Source organism: Sapajus apella, unplaced genomic scaffold (assembly GCF_009761245.1).
Source record: "Sapajus apella isolate SASKATOON/1434 unplaced genomic scaffold, GSC_monkey_1.0 scaffold86, whole genome shotgun sequence".
Lineage (NCBI taxonomy): Eukaryota > Metazoa > Chordata > Mammalia > Primates > Cebidae > Sapajus > Sapajus apella.
The window spans coordinates 3,128,866-3,145,196 of NW_022437026.1; the positions used below are offsets into that span (position 1 = coordinate 3,128,866).

General features: G+C 53.3%; 1 protein-coding gene across 4 annotated transcripts in view; it reads right to left on the reverse strand.

The window, feature by feature from the left end:
• Positions 1-16,331, reverse strand: part of CACNA2D4 (calcium voltage-gated channel auxiliary subunit alpha2delta 4) — a 130,121-nt gene that overhangs the window by 10,483 nt on the left and 103,307 nt on the right. For 3 of the 4 annotated variants that reach the window (XM_032254460.1, XM_032254458.1, XM_032254457.1), the window contains 3 exons: positions 9,951-10,012; positions 8,879-8,923; positions 8,610-8,672 (listed from right to left, as the gene is read on the reverse strand). In XM_032254460.1, the coding sequence (XP_032110351.1) occupies positions 8,610-8,672; positions 8,879-8,923; positions 9,951-10,012 (170 nt within the window). The remainder of the gene's footprint in view (positions 1-8,609; positions 8,673-8,878; positions 8,924-9,950; positions 10,013-16,331) is intronic. The other variant, XM_032254459.1, reaches the window with a different exon arrangement.

The window sequence follows — 16,331 nt, forward strand, 5'->3', positions numbered from 1 at the left end:
GTGACCTCTCCCCTCGTCCCTGTGGCACTGCCAGAGTCATATTCCTCAAACACATCATGGATGGGTCACTCTTGTCTTCATTTAAAAAAAATAAGACAGGACCTTCCCTCCTGTCCCCGGCCCCCCTTTCATTGCACATCAGCCAGTGTTTTGTGGCTCCTGTGCCCTGTGCCAGGCAGTGGCCCCCTAGCTGGCTGAGGAAGGCTTCAGGTCCTCTGCTCTGCCACCTCTCATGGCCTCTGTACTTGCCCTAGCCTCTTGACTCTGCTGTTTCTCAGCGTGGCAGGGTGGCAGAGCTTGGGCTTGGTGTTGAATTTTGACTTGAATGTAGGCTTTCTTAAAGACTGGGGATAACGTGTGCCCTTAAAGATGTGTCTCCCAGTAAATACTTGAAAAATGGCAGCCATCGTTATGAGGAGAGGTCTGGGCTCTAGCTTGGCTGTTCTCCCTGCCCTGATTACCTTTCTCTGTCCTCATGCCAAGGAACTTTTATCCTCACCATTCCTGGAAAGTCTTTCGATTCTAACTTTTCCAGCCAGAATGAGGCCCTCCTCTGCAGGCTGACAGCCTGTGGCCTGCACGCCATGCAGTCCTCGTCTCACTCTGCCTGATAAGATACTTGGTTGAAAACTATATGAGGACAGGACCATGTCTTACTATCTCTGAATTCCCCAAAGTGTCTTGGTACCTGGACATACTCAGTTAGTGTGGAATTTTGGCAGGGAAGGGAGGTGGGTGATGTGCTGATGGCCATGTCAGGTTCTTCATGGAGAGCTTTCTAGCTGCCTGGGCCCAAAATGAATGACATGTATGAAAACTACCAATAAAAAGAAATGCAAGGCTGGCACAGGAGCTTGGGCACATGGACATGGCCAACCTCAAGGAAAACCAGGCATTGTCTGGGTGTCCACCTGGGGCCTGCCCTGGCAGCCAAGTAGATGCCAGCAAGCCTTCTGAAGGGAACAGAGATTTATTCCAGACAAAGGCTAGTTAGAACGCATGACTCCTGACACCCAATGAACAATCAGAGAAGTTCTCTTCCAAATAAGAGGTGATGGTCCCGTTTCAGGACAATAACCCCAGGACCATGCCCATGGTTCATAATGTTGTGACTTATAATCAGCCAATACGGAGCCACAGGTCTCCAAATGCGCCCACACCAGGAATCTGGGATGAAGTCAGGAAGTATCACTTTCCAAATTGGAATTAAGTAACAAAATATAGTCCTTACATCCTACAGTATTTCCTGTATAAGTGGAAATAGCTGACTTATAAAATTAAAACATGAGGATGCAACCCACTAAAAATACATGGCAAACTGAAATCTAAAAATGGACAGGTCAACTACAAAAGTAAATAGGAGGGAAACAGATGCAGACAAAGGTACTCAGTCTTGTCTGTCTACACTCTGCTAGTTCCTCACCTGGAATGCCCTGACCACCAAAAACTATTTCATTACACCTTTTATTCACAAGGCACTCACCAGGTTAGTCTGATGCAAAAATGAATGAAATGGGCACCAATCAAGAGCTTCAGACTAGTTTGCATGGACAGACAGGAACACATGAACGCTCAGACAAGACCAGCTGATAACCAGCACCTCTGACAGTGGTGAAAAGGAATGGGAGCTCAAACTCCTGGCAGGCTGCATGGAAGAAGGCAGTGGACACAGCAGGGGGACAGCAGGGAGGGTCAAGGGCATTCCAGGGACAGAACAGCACATGGGAATGTAAAAGGCATTGAAGTCCTGACTGTTCTTCAAGGTGCAGCCCTAAAGCTCTCCCTGGTGCCTCCGGCTAGAGTGATCCCTCTCAGCTGGGGCTCACTTTTTGCTATTTTAGTTACTGTGTGTGTGTTTGTTTCCTCCATCACTCTGTCACCTGACAGCAAAATTCTAGAGGACAGACATTCATCTCTGTCCCACAGCACCACACCATGTCCCGTTCACAGTTATTATTCCATGCATATATGCTGAAGGAATGTGTGAGGAAATGAATGACCTGAGTCTTCTGCTCCCTGAGAAACTGCAGCAGCGTGGAGATAAGGCTTCTGACAAGGCTGGTTTTAATTCCTACAAGCCTGTCCCATTCTGCCTCCTAATTCCAGGCTTATTCACCAACTATCCTGTTGTTTAGACACTTGATTCTGAGAAGAAAGGTCCCTGAGAGCAAGGATGTGTATCCTGAACACTAGAAAAATGTATCCCCCTTCGTAAATAAATAACTTGATTTTTCTAGGATTTGTCACTCTGGCAGAAAATATCCATTCTCTCCGTCTTCTTTAATTAGGCAGCCTGACTTTAATTATGGCAGCCATGTGCTCAGGGAAAAGACTACATTTCCCAGTAGGCCCTGCGGCAAGGAGTGGCCAATGGAATGCGAGCAGAGCCGTGGGGCGGGACTTCCGGCAAGCGGGCCCAAGACCTGCCTGCTGCCAGCTTTGCCCTTGTGCTCTGGACAGGGTCCCCTCCAGCTCTGCTGAGACCGTGCGGATGGGGCCAGGCCGGGCCCAGGCTGCCTCCATCCATTCCTTTATGAGAGAATACACCTTTAGTTGTTTAAGCCACTGTAGTGGAGACTCTTCTGGCAGCAGAACACAATTCCTGGCTGATAGTTTGTTTTGAACTTTGTCACGGCAAATCCCTGGCTCAAATCGAGTCCCTGAACCTGCAAAGCCAAGGTCCAAACGTCGACGTGGGATGCCTTGTGGATTTAGGAGCCCCAGACCGCCCGTGGAGTGGCAGCGAAAGCACAGCACGATGCAGGGGCCTGACGGCCCGGGTCCCCTTTTCACGGGGACAATTCACAAATAAGCAGTGGCCCATGGGCCGCCTGAACTCGGGCTGGGTCAGAAGGGTCGAGAACCCCCTGCCCGGCCTTCGAGTCTGCAGGGAGGCTGCGGGGAGGCAGGTCCTGTGAGCACCACCCAGGAGCCTGCAGGGGAAGCAGATGGGGAGCAAGTGACGAGAGGTTGGGCAGTCCCTCACCGGCCTGGAGTAATTTGCAAGGCTGTGGGAGGCTGTGCCCAGAGAAAAGGGGTGATCTTGAGTCTCGTGACAGATAGAGTAAATGTCCCATGGCCTCCTTACCTAGGGGCAGCCCTGGTTTCTCCTCTGAAGTTGGGAGCTCATCCTCCTAAGGGGTGTGGACACTCAAGTCCCTGTGCCTGGCTCGTGTGGGGATCAGTTTCCTTTCCTCTGCTCCTGGCTTGTGCAGCCTCGCCTGCTCCTCTGTCCCCCAGGCTGCAGTCTCCTAAGGGGTGCCTGGGAGGGATGTGGAGGAGGGGCTGGGGGTGGGGCAGCACTGCACTCCTGCGAAAGCCGCCTGAAGAGCCTGCCTCTGACCACCACAGGATTAATTTTATTCCGGGTCGACCCGGTGGAGCAGGGTCATTTGGGATGCCAGGAAGGCAGAGGGAGCACTGCTGCCAGGGCATGGGGTGCCCCAGAAGATGGCAGAGGCAGGCTGCCCAGAGTGTAGAGGACGGGAACATGTGCTAGGCTGGGAGCCTGACTTGGAAGATGAAGAGCCTGGGCTGGGCGAGTCGCAGGGGTCAGGGAAGGTGAGAGGGATTCAGAGAAACAGGAGCGGAGGCCCAGACCTGACACCTGAGGACAGAAGGGGGCACCCTGCTCTGAGTGCCTGCCTGGTCCCGGCTTACTGGGCTGGGATGCGGAGGGAGCAGGGTGCTGTGCTCTGAGAGATCCAGGCCCCTCAGGGGAAGGTGCTGGGATGGTGCCTCCGATTTTCTAGGCTGCAGTTGTGCCCCTTGGAGGTTCATTTTGAAGCTCCCATGGGTGGGTGCTGCCCAGAAGCAAATGACAGGAATCGGAGTCCTCAGATTCAGGGTGACAGATCCACTATAAATATTACAAAGCTCCACAGAGCTGCTGTCACTGTCTGTCCCCAGCTGTCTGCTTCTCTTTCTAGGCCCCATGTCGAGGGTTGCAATCTTGGCATCCCTAGCTCTTTATTATAAGAATGAGCCCTGGCTGGGTGTGGTGGCTCACGCCTGTAATCCAAGCACTTTGGAGGCCAAGGCGGGTAGATCACCTGAGGTCGGGAGTTCAAGACCGGCCTGACCAACATGGTGAAACCCCGTCTTTTTAAAAAAATAAAAATAAATAAATAAAATTAAATTTTACAAAAAAGAAAAAAAAAAAAAGAATGAGCCCTGCCCTGGAAGAGAGGCCAAATGTCTAATCAGCAGGCTTGGAGCACCACCAGCGCGAGGAGAGCCCAGCGGCTGCTCCCTCAGGCTGGCTGCAGATGGGGCCCTTGCGGTTTCCCCGCTCACTGACTACAGGGAGGAGGGCCTTGGGTGCGGGAGGGCGTGGAAGGACTTTGGGAAGAATCTTTGAGTCTGCAGCTCAACAGGCCCCTCTCTCCAGGCCCTTGGGTGAACCCTGGCAGGGACAAAGAGTCGCTGGAAACTTTTGGCACATTTGCTTAGTCAGGAAAGTGATAGCAGCTGGCTCAAGTGTATCCAGACCCTCCGCAGCCAGGAGGCCTGGGCAGGGTTCAGAACCCACCATGCACTCAGTCACCTGGAGGCCTCCCTCAAGCAGATTGCCAGCCCCAGAGCGTCTGAGTCCCCCTCCATGCACTCAGTCACCTGGAGGGCTCCCTCAAGCAGACTGCCAGCCCCAGAGTGTCTGAGTCCCTAGGTCTGGGATGGGACCCTGGCAAATCTGCATCCCTAACCAGCTCCCAGATGCTGGGGCTTCTGCCCTTCAGCCACACTGAAGGCCTACAGATAAGCAGGGAGGCGCAGTGAGGAGTGAATGAGGTGGGGAGCCAGCCCTGTGGCCTTCGATGGCACTTGTGTGTTTGGGAGAGAGGGGCAGGTTTGGGTCGGCCATTGGGAGTTGGTGGTGGGCAGACTCTGAAGAGGTTCACAACGATCCCGGCCTCCTGGGAGTCCTGCCCTTGTGTAAGCCCCTCCTCTTGAGTGTAGATTGGACACAGTAACTTGTTTCTAGCAAGCAGAATATGGTAAAAGTGGTGGGGTGTCACTTCTGAAATCAGATTTCAAAAGACTGTGACTTCCACCTTGCCTTGGTCAGTCTGATGATGGAAGCTGCCTGCCGTGGGAGAGGAGGCTTCAGCCTCACAGCCCTGGAGGATCTGAATGCTGCCAACGACCACGTGAGTGTGGCCGGATGCAGATCCTTCTCCATCAGGCCTGGAAATGACAGCAGCCCTGGGGACCTGGATGCTATTGCCTTGTGCAAGACCCTGAGCCAGCTGTACCCAGATCCTTACCCACAGAAACAGCCAGATTTTAAGTCTTGTGGTCGTAAGCCACTACTTTTGTGATAATTTGTTATGCAGCAATAGATAACTGCTACAGAGTTGTCAAATGAATGAGTTTTTAAAAAGCAGCAAAACAGATGGACGGACAGAGGGTTGGACAGCTGAACAAGTGGCATTAGCCCCAGACCCTCCGCCACCCTGTCTTCCACTTGCTTTCTAGTCCAGCGCCTGCTACTTCCAGGCCAGTTCGGTTTTCCACATAGTTATCGAGTGTCTGCTGTGTGCCAGGTACCACGCCAGGTGGGGTCTCCAGCCTGGTGCCTTCCCATAACCCAACACAGCTCAGGCTGCAGGGTCAGAGCTGTCCCGGGTGAGGAAAGAGGAAGTGAGCCCCATCACGGTGCCATGACCCCCAGGGCCTTGACACTAGCCCAGAGCTTAACTCAGGGTTGGAATTCCTGGGCCTTGCCTTTCAGGTCCTAGAGGCATTGGTCCTAATTCCATGAGACTCAGCTGAGTGCAGCAAGTGAATGAACTCCACCTTGAGTGGTGACAGAGTGACCTGCGTGGGGCTCAGGGCCAGGAATGTCACACAGGGGGCCGGGACTTGCAGCCTCCACACCCACCAGAGAAGGCCAATCTAGCTGGGGTCAAGAACCGTGCCCTGCAAATGCTCAGGTCCCATCAAGACCAGTGTTCTCCCCACTCAGTTTCCCTTCCAAGAGGTCTTTTCTAGAATCTTCTTCCCCCTCTTTTTTGCTGCTCTTCACTTGGCTTTCTGGGTTTGAAGTCTGGCTTTTCTGTGGCTGTGAGTTTTTGGGTTAATGCCCTAACCTTGCAGGGCCTCATTTTCCCCTCCTGTGTGAAGTGAGACTAATAAGGTCCCAGCAGATGATGTGGGGGGCCCTCCTTACTTCTATGGCGTTGCTGTTCGGGGAGCAAGGGTGAGCCAAATGTGGTGGGAGCAGGGGCTCTGGCAGGAGTTTCTAGAAGTTCAGTTTGTTGCTGCCCAGCTTCTTTTCACAGAGGATTTGGAACGGCACATAAAACCACGTACAGGGTAAAAACGTAATAGGAAATGGGGGTGAATGAGTTAAGTAAACAAATACGTTACCTAATACAAATCTCTGAGTAATTGCTACCACATCTTATCCAAAGTTGTTCTCAGTGATTTTCTTACAATCTGAAGACGTGAGCAAATGTGGTCTGGACAGAATAGGACCAAAGCAGCCCAGTGGGTTATGAGAGGCCCCCCAGGGTTCCTATCTTGAGATGCCACGTGCCTGCCAGCTTCTCTCAAGGCTGGCGTGGTTCCCCTCCAGGGCCAGCTCCCTGCATGGTTGTCCGGCTGCCTCTGGAGCAGGGGCTGGCAACTGCAGCCCGCGGGCCAAGCCTGGCTCATTCTTGATTCATGTGGGATCTTGATCTAAGACTGGCTTTTCCATTTTCAAGCGGTTGGGGAAAAAATGTCAAAAGACTGGTAACATCTCATGACACATGAAATTTATATGAAATTCACATGTCAGTATTCAAAGGTTTTACTGGAGCAGCACCATGTGCGTTTGCTCACAGATCACCCATGATGGCTTTCTTGCTGCCATAGCAGGGCTGAGTCTCGTGAAGCTCAAAACCAAAATGTGCATCTGCCCCTTTAGGAAATGCTCGCCTACCCCTGCTCTAGAGCTCACCCTCAGGCCTGGCCATCCTCTCCCTCTGTTCTGCCAACTCCCATCCCAGTGTCCAGGATCCAAGCTCTCTCTGGGATGCCCAAGCCCATGCTCTGGCCCTTGAAAGCCAACACCTCGGGAGGCCTGGGGAAGTGATCAGTCTCAGTTATCCAGGGCGGGAGGGATTGGAACACAAAAGAGGGGGCACCAGGTAATCCCAGAGCCTCACACCAATCATGGTTCAACTCCTGTCATCACCGGTTTCTCCCAGAACAACTGAAAACTACAAAGGCCTGGTGCTCTGTCTGGAGAGGAGTGAAATGGCCAAAAGAGGGCATGAAAGAGAGGAGGGGGAAACCAGAGGCAGGCACCCAGCTGGCCACGATGAACAATGAGCTGAGTCCTGCAGAGCCTCACCCTGACTCCTACCAAGAGGAAGTTGAATGACACTGTCTTTGGGTTCTCTATTCCTGTGGCTGAAAACTGCTGCACGTTAAGTGGGTCGTTTAAACACTACCCCAAGGAGTTAGATTTCCTGATCCACTCGTGTCCCTTTGTCCTCACTTGCCCTCTTTCCCAAGTCTCCTTCCGACACCGGGCTCTGGTTCCCTGTTCTGACAACTGCTTTGGATCTTAAGCCACACCCGCTCAAGCCAGACCACAGCCCTGCGATGCGTGGAGGCAGCCTTGGCCACGACCTCTGCATCAGCCTCCTCATCCCAGGCACTTAGAGCCTTCAGCTGGGGTTGGCTTAGACACTGTGTAGTCCAGCCCCCAGCGAGGCACAGCTAATGAAAGTCGCTTGCCCGCATCACATGTCTAACTAGTGGCAAAGCTCACATAGAACCAAATACTATGCCCCTTCCCCCGAGGCTCAGATGGGAGGCTGTTCTGATGCTTCTGCCATGCTTGAAGGAAATACATCTGGTGAATATATCTAGATTTGCTTGAGGTTTGAATGGGCTTCTTTCTCAGTTTGATTCCTGGCTAAAGAAATAATCCATTTTGAGGTCCCTTTTGGAGCCCAGCAAGTATAAAATTATTATTATACTTTCTCTTTTGCCTTTCTGAGCGCATGCTGCATTCAGAGAGATGCCCACACCCGGCAGGGGCGGTGGGAGTGGGGGAAGATTAGAATGTGCAAACCAGGCATTCAGGTGCGAATGCTTTGTGTCTGTCCCCCATTTCTCCCTGGCACACCGAAGGCCAGGCGTGATGGGCGAGAATATACTTTTCTGTAAGGTCCAGACAGGACAAGAACATGAGTGGGGAAGCCACGCCTTCTGGGCCCCACGATGGTAGAAAAGCAGGAGTGGGTGGGGGGTGACCTGATGAGTGGGTGTGCTTGGACCCCTGGGAGGAGGCCTGGCGTGAGGCTGGGCCAGTATGGCCAGGCAGGGCCCCGAGATGGGGTTACTGAGTGGCTCCTACCAGCCATGCGAGGAGGCCAGGCTAGTGTCAGATAAAACAAAGAAGTAATATTTTCTCTGACCTCTGAGTTGAAAAGTGCTCCAAATTCTGCCATCTTGCTATGTTGACTTTGGCTTCCAGAACACCTTTTCTTCAGCCTGTTAGCTGCACTGGCCTCGCGCAGGGCTCCCTCCTGGGGCCGTGGCTGGCGTGGCTGCGGGATGTCTCCAGCCCTCCCGCCGCCCTCTCCCCCCATTCTACATCCCCAGTGACTTACCTCTTGGGACCTCTCGGAGATCAGAATGAACCCGTTGTTGTCGACCACGAAGCAGTCCAGATCCTGGGAGGAGACCCAGAAGGGAGGTTAAGGCCAGGGCCCTCACCCAGCCCGGCTCCTCCGCCCGTCCCTACAGCTCTGGAAGGCAGCGTGGGAACCTTCGCTGCAGGGAAGGAGGGCATTTGGGAGAAGGAAGCTGGCTCTCCAGGAGGACCGGATGGAGGGCCATGGCTCCCCTCCTCCACCCTCCTCACACGGGCAGAACTTACACTGTCCTCGCAGCTCTGTGTGCACGGCATGTCCCCAGTGCTGCACTGGAAGGAAGAAGAGAGACTGAATGTGACACCTGCATCCGTGTAGTGGAGATGGCGCACGTGAGTGGGAATACCATGTGTGGTACATTTGCAGTGTGTGCACTGGGTGTGCATCTGCATGCAGAAGGCACGTGTGTGGGTGTGGGATGTGTGTGTCATATGTGGACAGCACGTGTATGAGGTGTGTGCATGTGTGTGTCCATGTGTGGGTGTGTATCTGTATGTGGAGGACACACGAGTGTGGTGTGTGTGGTATGCGTGTGTTATGTGACCTGTGGGTGCTGAATGCTGCAGGCCCTAGCTGGTGGAGTGGCCCAGGTAGCCCCAGGCCTCATGGCTGGTGTGGGGAGGTGGCTTATGGGCTCTGCGGGGCTTCTGCGCTGGCCGTCTGGTGAGGTAGTGGGTCCCCCCAGGCCCCTGCCCTCTGTCCCTCCTGCTTTCCTCTTGGGCTCCCTGCACTTGCCCAAAGCCAGGCCACAGCAGCAAGTGAAAGGAGCCGAGGGGCCCGGCGTTGTGGGAGATTGGGGCTGGAGGAGCTTGTGGGAGATGGTGGGGGCAGCTCAGAAGCCAGAGGGACCTGGGGGCTCTGGGGAAGCAGAGGGGAAGGAGCCAGTAGAACGGGACGGGGCAGGCAGAGCTGGGAGTTCTCAGCCAGAAGCCGCTGTTTTCTCTGGTGTCTCTTGCCAGCCATCAGGGCCTGGATCCCGGACCCTGGACCCTGGACCCTGGACCCTGGATGGTGGAGCGGGCAGCTGTCCCTCTGCAGTGGGAGGCGTGCCAGTGGCTTTGGGGTGGTGAGAGGGGTCGATGCTGGGTCTTGCCCCTTGCCACTGGGCCTGGAGGGGCTGTAGACCAGGGCTGAGGCTCGGCCTGCAGGCTGGGGAGCTGAGGGGCTGAGAACAGGAGGGGCCGGGAGAGCATCCAGAGGCCTCAAGGCAGGTGGAGCATCCTGTGGGGTGCGGGGAGTTCTCACACCCGGAAAGCGTGGGGAGTCCCCAGCCCAGACCTGGCCCAACATCACACCTACCTGCTGCGTTGCCACCCAGAATTTGCGCTGGAGGAATTCCAGCTTCATTTGGACACCCACCGCTACAGGGCAGGAAGAGGGAGGGCAAGGCCAGGGAAGAGACGGGGAGAGAAAAAAATAGATTCGAGTTAAAGAGAGGAGGTGCTTCAGCAGGAACTGAGGAGAGAGACAGCAGCGGATGGGAGGACTGAGTCAGAGGGCAGAGTGCAAATTGAGATTTCTGGGGAGTGGGAGGGGGGAGGAAGAAGAGAGACAGCAGCCTCTCTTGTCCCCACTCGAAGAACAGCACCAGAAAGTGCTCAGCAGCGACAAGACTCCCATTCCAGAGAACAATGAGGGCAGATTCATCCCCAATCTCTGGGAACTCAAGGACCACTTAGTCTCCCCTTTCCCAGAGATGGGAATACAGAGGCCAGAGAGACCCACCCATTTGACCAAATCATGTGACCAAGAGTGGTGCCCTGAGGCTGGAATTCAGGGCCATTGCACTAGCAACTCATGGACTCCTTGGATCTCAACCTGGTGTAACCACCTCTTTTACACCCACTGCCTGCTCAGGATCTTCCCCACTTCGTAAGGAGGCTCTTTTCCTGCTCAAAGTCAGGATCGGATTTGCCCAGGGCTGCAGGCGGGTTCCAGGAAACCGCAGGCACCGCCGCCTGGCAAATAGTTCTCTTTTGATGCCTCTGCTTCCAAGGGCCACGCTGCCTTTCTGCTTCCCGAAAGGCTTGGAGAACCCAAGCGGGTGCTCACATACCAAGAGAAATCTGGGACAAAGGCTCCAGGAAAACTTGGGGCCAATGAATAGAAAGAAAAGGTGGGTTATACTGAAAAGGAGAATTTCAAAACTAGGCCAGCTTCCTAGTGTCTGCTATAATAATACGAAAACTGCACTGGGTGCTTAGAACGCGCCCGGCACCTCACATGCATGAGTGTACTGAATCCCACAGCAGGCCAGTCTTATTATTATTCTGACTTTCCAAGCTGAAGACATGGAGGCTTTTCAGAGTCACACGGCTTGCCCAAGTCACCAGCTTGTTAATAACAGAAGCAGGACTGCAACCTGGGCCTGTCTATCTCCACACCTGCCTCCTCTCTGCACCTGCCTCCTCTCTTTACCTGTCTTCTCTCTGGACCTGACTTCTCTCTGGACCTGGACTGAGTCCTGATGGTTGGGAAAGAGCGGTGGGCACGGGCAAGCCACTCTCTACTCAGGCTTCGGTTTCCTCATCTGTGAAATGTGAACGGATGTGGGTTCTTAACCATTGTCTCCGTCACAATTATTCTCATTTCTCGAGTACCCAGTTGGGGGGAGTTCCAGTATAGCACAGAGTTACAGCACTGTGTTTTCGTTTTATCAATCTGGAATGATCTTAGAGAAATTTGATGGGGGGAAGCAAATAACAGCAGGGAAGGGTCAAGGGCCAGAGGTCCAGCCCTGCATTTTCCAGGGTTGTGATCTTTGAATTTTGTCTCCTCAGCTGCAAGATGAGTCACGGTTTGACTTCCCTAGGAGGGCAGAAGGAGCCTAAGATTGTTGAGGCTCCAGTGAGATAATGTGAGAGGCTGTTACTCTAGACAAGAGCCTTGGTTTCTAAACTCCAGCGTGCACCAGAATCGCCTGGAAAGCTGGTTAGAACCCACCCCCAGAGTTTCTCCTTCAGGGAGTCCGGGGTGAGGCCTGAGAATTTCTGAAGTGTTCCCAGGGGTTGCCTATGCTGCTAGTCCAGGCACCAAATTCAGGAAACGCCTGTCCCAAAGCCTCGCCGATTGCACCTTCTAAGATGATGAAGATGACCTACATCTGTGCTGTCCTAAACAGTAGCCAATAGCCACACGTGGCTAACAAGAACTTGGAATGTGACTAGCAAGCCTGAGGACCTGAATTTAAAAAAAAAATTAATTTTAATTAAGTTAAAATTAAATAGCCATGTATGATTGCTGGCCACCATATTAGACAGTGTTGTTCTAGAGCTAATCCGAGTTTGCAGATGAAGAAACTAAGGCCCTGAGAGGCCCCTCCCGGCCTGGGAGTCTCTCGGCAACCCTGGGGTGGTACTCTGGCTGGCTGGCCTTCTTGAACAGGTCCTACAATATAGGAACATTTGACTTCTTTGGGGGCATCTTTGTTGCTTCGAAGTCCAGGTAACTGAAAGGAGTGGGCTGGAAGGGGACAGGTGACCCATCTGTTGGCTCATGACAAAGATGAGAGCCCCCATCACAGCACACAGCTGCAGGTGAGGCGTGCTCGGGGGCCCAGCGTGGGCCACACTCCTCTTCCTGCTCATCTGCCCCTCTTAGGCTACAGGGACCCGTCAGTCTCCTCTCCTTCTTTTTCCTTATAAGACCACCCTACATATTCATTTTAGACAGACTTCTTTCACCTGTAGGAAAAGGCTGACTCAAAGAGGATCATCAGAGGTGAAACAGGCTAGTGCTCAGAATGACCAACTCTTCGGGATTTAAGAAGGCTTCCTTCATCCTGTCCTTCGCCTCCAGGGTCAAAGAGGTCTCTCATTATTCCTAGAATAAGACTCTGCCTTTCCATTTGATGGCTCAGTGTCAAGTTGCATAGCATCATGAGATTTTTGAGCTGGAATAAATTCCATGATTCTAACATGGGGCATCTGGAGAGGGTGGGGGTGTAAGTTTTGAGGCTCCTTGGGCAGAAATGGGGGGAGCAGGACACAGAGCAGGTTCTCCCTCACTAGGTTCCATCCCAGGCTCCTCCAAGGCAAGCTGTGTGTCTTTTGCCCCTGGGTGTCCTTTGCAAAACATAGGGCATTCCTACTACCTATTGGCATGTCATCTCCACTTGGGCACTTTGAACTCGACATGTTCTCCCCCAAACCTGACCCTCCTCAAGCCTTTTCCATTTCAGGATGCATATTCTAGTGGATTGCTATCGTTTTTCCTCCTCCCATCCAAGATCTGCACACCTTAGTTCCAAAACTTCATAAATTTGTCCATTTCCCTCCATCTCCACGGTTATCACCGTTGGCCAAGCCAACACTGCTGTCACTTAGATTAATGCAAGCTCCCCTGAGCTGCCCCCTTGCCTTCCAGGCTGCCTCTCTATGATCTGTTCTCCACATAGCCACAAGAGTGGTCTTTCTGAAGATCAAATCACACCACTTCCTGGCTTAAAACCCTCCAATGTCTTCTCATTGATCTGTTTTGTTTGTTTTGTTTTTTGAGATGTAGTCTTGATCTGTCACCCAGGCTGGAGTGCAGTGGCACAGTCTCAGCTCATTGCAACCTCTGCCTCCTGGGTTCAAGTGATTCTTCTGCCTCAGCCTTCCAGGTAGCTGGGATTATAGGTGTATGCCACCATGCATGGCTAATTTTTGTATTTTTAGTAGAGATGGGGTTTTACCATGTTGGCCAGACTGGTCTCGAACTCCTGACCTCAAGTGATCCACCCGCCTCAGCTTCCCAAAGTGCTAGGACTGCAAGCATGAGCCACTGTGCCCAGCCCCAATGACTCTTAAAACAACATCTAAACTTGTAAGAAGGCCACATGAACTGGCTCTGCTGAATTCTCTGATTTCAACCAGAAACACGTCACCTCTCAAGCCTGTTAAGCTCATTCCCCAGAGGATTTGTGCCAGCTGTTCTCACCTCCTAGAATGCTCTTCCCCTAGAACTTTACATGGCTGGCTCCTTCCCACGATCAGGTCTCAGCCCAGCATCATCTAGAGTGGCTGTCCCTGGCCTCCCGAGATAAAGCAGGTTCCGCCTCCCTCACCTTTCGCTCTCTGTCTCATTGCTTTTTAAATTTTCTAAGTGGCATGATTTGTTCATTGATTTGTGGTCTCATTTATTGTCTGTCTGGGGCTAATAACAGGCAGGGGATTGAGTTCTGACCCCCAGCAACTAGAACTCTACCTATCACAGTGTGATAGGTACAAATTTTTCTTGAGTTAAGTGAGCAAATTCGATTAGAGCCAGCCACTTGACAGGGAAGCAGAATTCTACCAGATCTCACTGTCGCTTCCCTCCAAGCTTCGGAAGCTTGCTGACCTCCTTCCTCTCCACTTTGCTGTGCCCTCTCACTGTCCCTGAACTTGAGATCCTGAGCTTGAGGTTTAGCTGTGCTCTCTGTCCCTTGAAGACCCAGGAGGCCATCCACTAAGAAATGGGGACTTAAGTGAGACACAAAGAAAACTTCCTCATGGCAGGAACTGTAAGATACTGAAGACAAGATGCGGTGCTGGGAGGAAAGGCGGTGAGGCATGGAGATCTATTTACCAGCGAGCCAATGGTGGTCTGCCAGGCCCAGCCGCCTGCACCCCTTGGCCTTCGTCGTATTGAATCCTTCTGCCAACTCCTGTCCCGCAACCCAAGTCATGCTTTTCTACTCTAGACACCCAGGGAACTGAGTCTTCTCCCCCAGGCCCTGCTCTGCTCGTGCGGGTGAGTGGCCACTTAGGGGGAGGGCTGCCCTGCCTCCCGTCATCTCCTGCTAGCCCACTGTGTGCAGGAGACAGCACCTCATGATATTATGTTTGCAGACAAGCTCACACCTTCCAGTGAAGAAAAATTCAGGCAAAGGGCCTGAGGGAATGCAAGGCTTTCCCGGGAGTTATCAGGAGAACTTCCCTCATGCCTGTGCATGGCGGGCCCTGGTTTAGACCCCAACCTTGGTCCCCAGGGGACTTGCCATGACCTGAAAGAGGAGGACAAATCTCAGACCCTTCCTCCTGCCCCAGCTGGCCTGGACCCCTTCCTTCCCTCCTGCCCTCCCTCTCTGGGCTTTCTCCTGCCTTCCCTCTCTGGGCTACCTCTCCACATGGATCTTGTGCCTTCCTCCAAAGCAGCTTTCCTGTAAGATCTCAGCTCAGCTCCACTGGCAGACAACGTAACAAAGAGCCTCAATAAGGCCAGGCTGGCAGGCGGCTTATCAAGATGTACGTCTTTGCTGTGCACGCAGACTGCCACCTTGGTGCTGCTGTGTCATCACAGACGGCAAAACCAAACAGATGCTCATGCACACACACTTACATACACACACGGACGCACACATTCATGCACCCACGGACACAAAAGCATGCACACACACTTGCACACACACATGCACACGCACACACTTGCACACACATGCATATGCACATGCACACACATATCCACACACATGCACACACACAGCATGCACACGAACACACGAGTTTGCACACTGTTGAGTGCTGTGGTCCCAGGAGCCAGAAGCTCCAGCTTTGCCCTCCTAACCCTTGTATCTGCTTCTCTTTCCTCCTCCTCTGTCTTGAGAACCCAACCAGGAGACTGCGAGTTGCACTGGATGGGGACTGTGGGGCATGAGGGGGATCATCTTTTGTAACACAAGCTGGGGACCCAGCAGGTGCACAGTGAATATACTTAGATCACAGAAGGCCAGTGCCAGAAGGGAGATGAGAGATCTCAACCTGTCTCATTCTACAGGGCAGGAATCCAAGTCAGCAAGGCCTGGGGCTGCTGAGTGAACTCACTAGCTACCTAGTCACTGAGCAACAGAGTCTGGAGTCTGGGTCCCCTGACGCCCAGGCTCGAGCTCTTTCATGTCCTCCATTGCTTGCTCAATTGACATGAAGGTGCTGGGGCCTGAAGGACACGGAGCAGGTGAGGCTGGTCCCTCTGCTCCAACCGCTCAGTGGAGGAAAGGAGACGAAGCACGCCGCAGCCCCTGCGCATGTGAGGGTGGCCCAGAGACAATGCCAGAGGTCGGAGGAGGAGCAGGGCCAGTCCTGGGGCATTCCAGGGAAATGGCATATTGCAGGTGACATGCTGGTTGAGTTTTTAAGGAAGGGGGAGGCCACCTATGGTCAGGAGAGCATTTCAGGCGCAGGGAAGGACACACTTTCATGGAGATGGAGAAGCAGGAAGCATGTTTGTGGGGAGGGGGGAGGCTCTTCGGCTTGACGGTGGGATGTGTAAGAGGCACCAACAGGGAGAGGTGAGAGGCAGGGAATTCCCCAGAGGTAAAAGACACTGCCTCCTCCTCCTGGGATAGCAGCTCAAGCCCTGTGCTGCCCGGGACCCAGCCGAGCAGACAGAAGGGAGCATGCAGGAGCATCCTTCTAGGGGCACCCTGAGTCCAGGGGGTTCCTCTATCCTCACCCCAGCCCTGGTTGTGAATCCCCCAAAGAAAGCAGGCAAAATGGAAGACGAACCTGGGCCACGGTGATATATTTCCAGCACGCTGCTTCACCTGTCCACAGGCAGTGGACACAAAGGAAGGGGGTGTAGGGTTGGTGCACCAGGCTGGTGGGGCCCTGGCTCCCCTCGGGCTTGGTCCCTGACTTGCTTGGTCTTCCGATTAGCTACTTCCCATCTCTTGGGATATCAATTTTTCTGACTTGCATTGTCCTGATTGGTTAGGAAAGA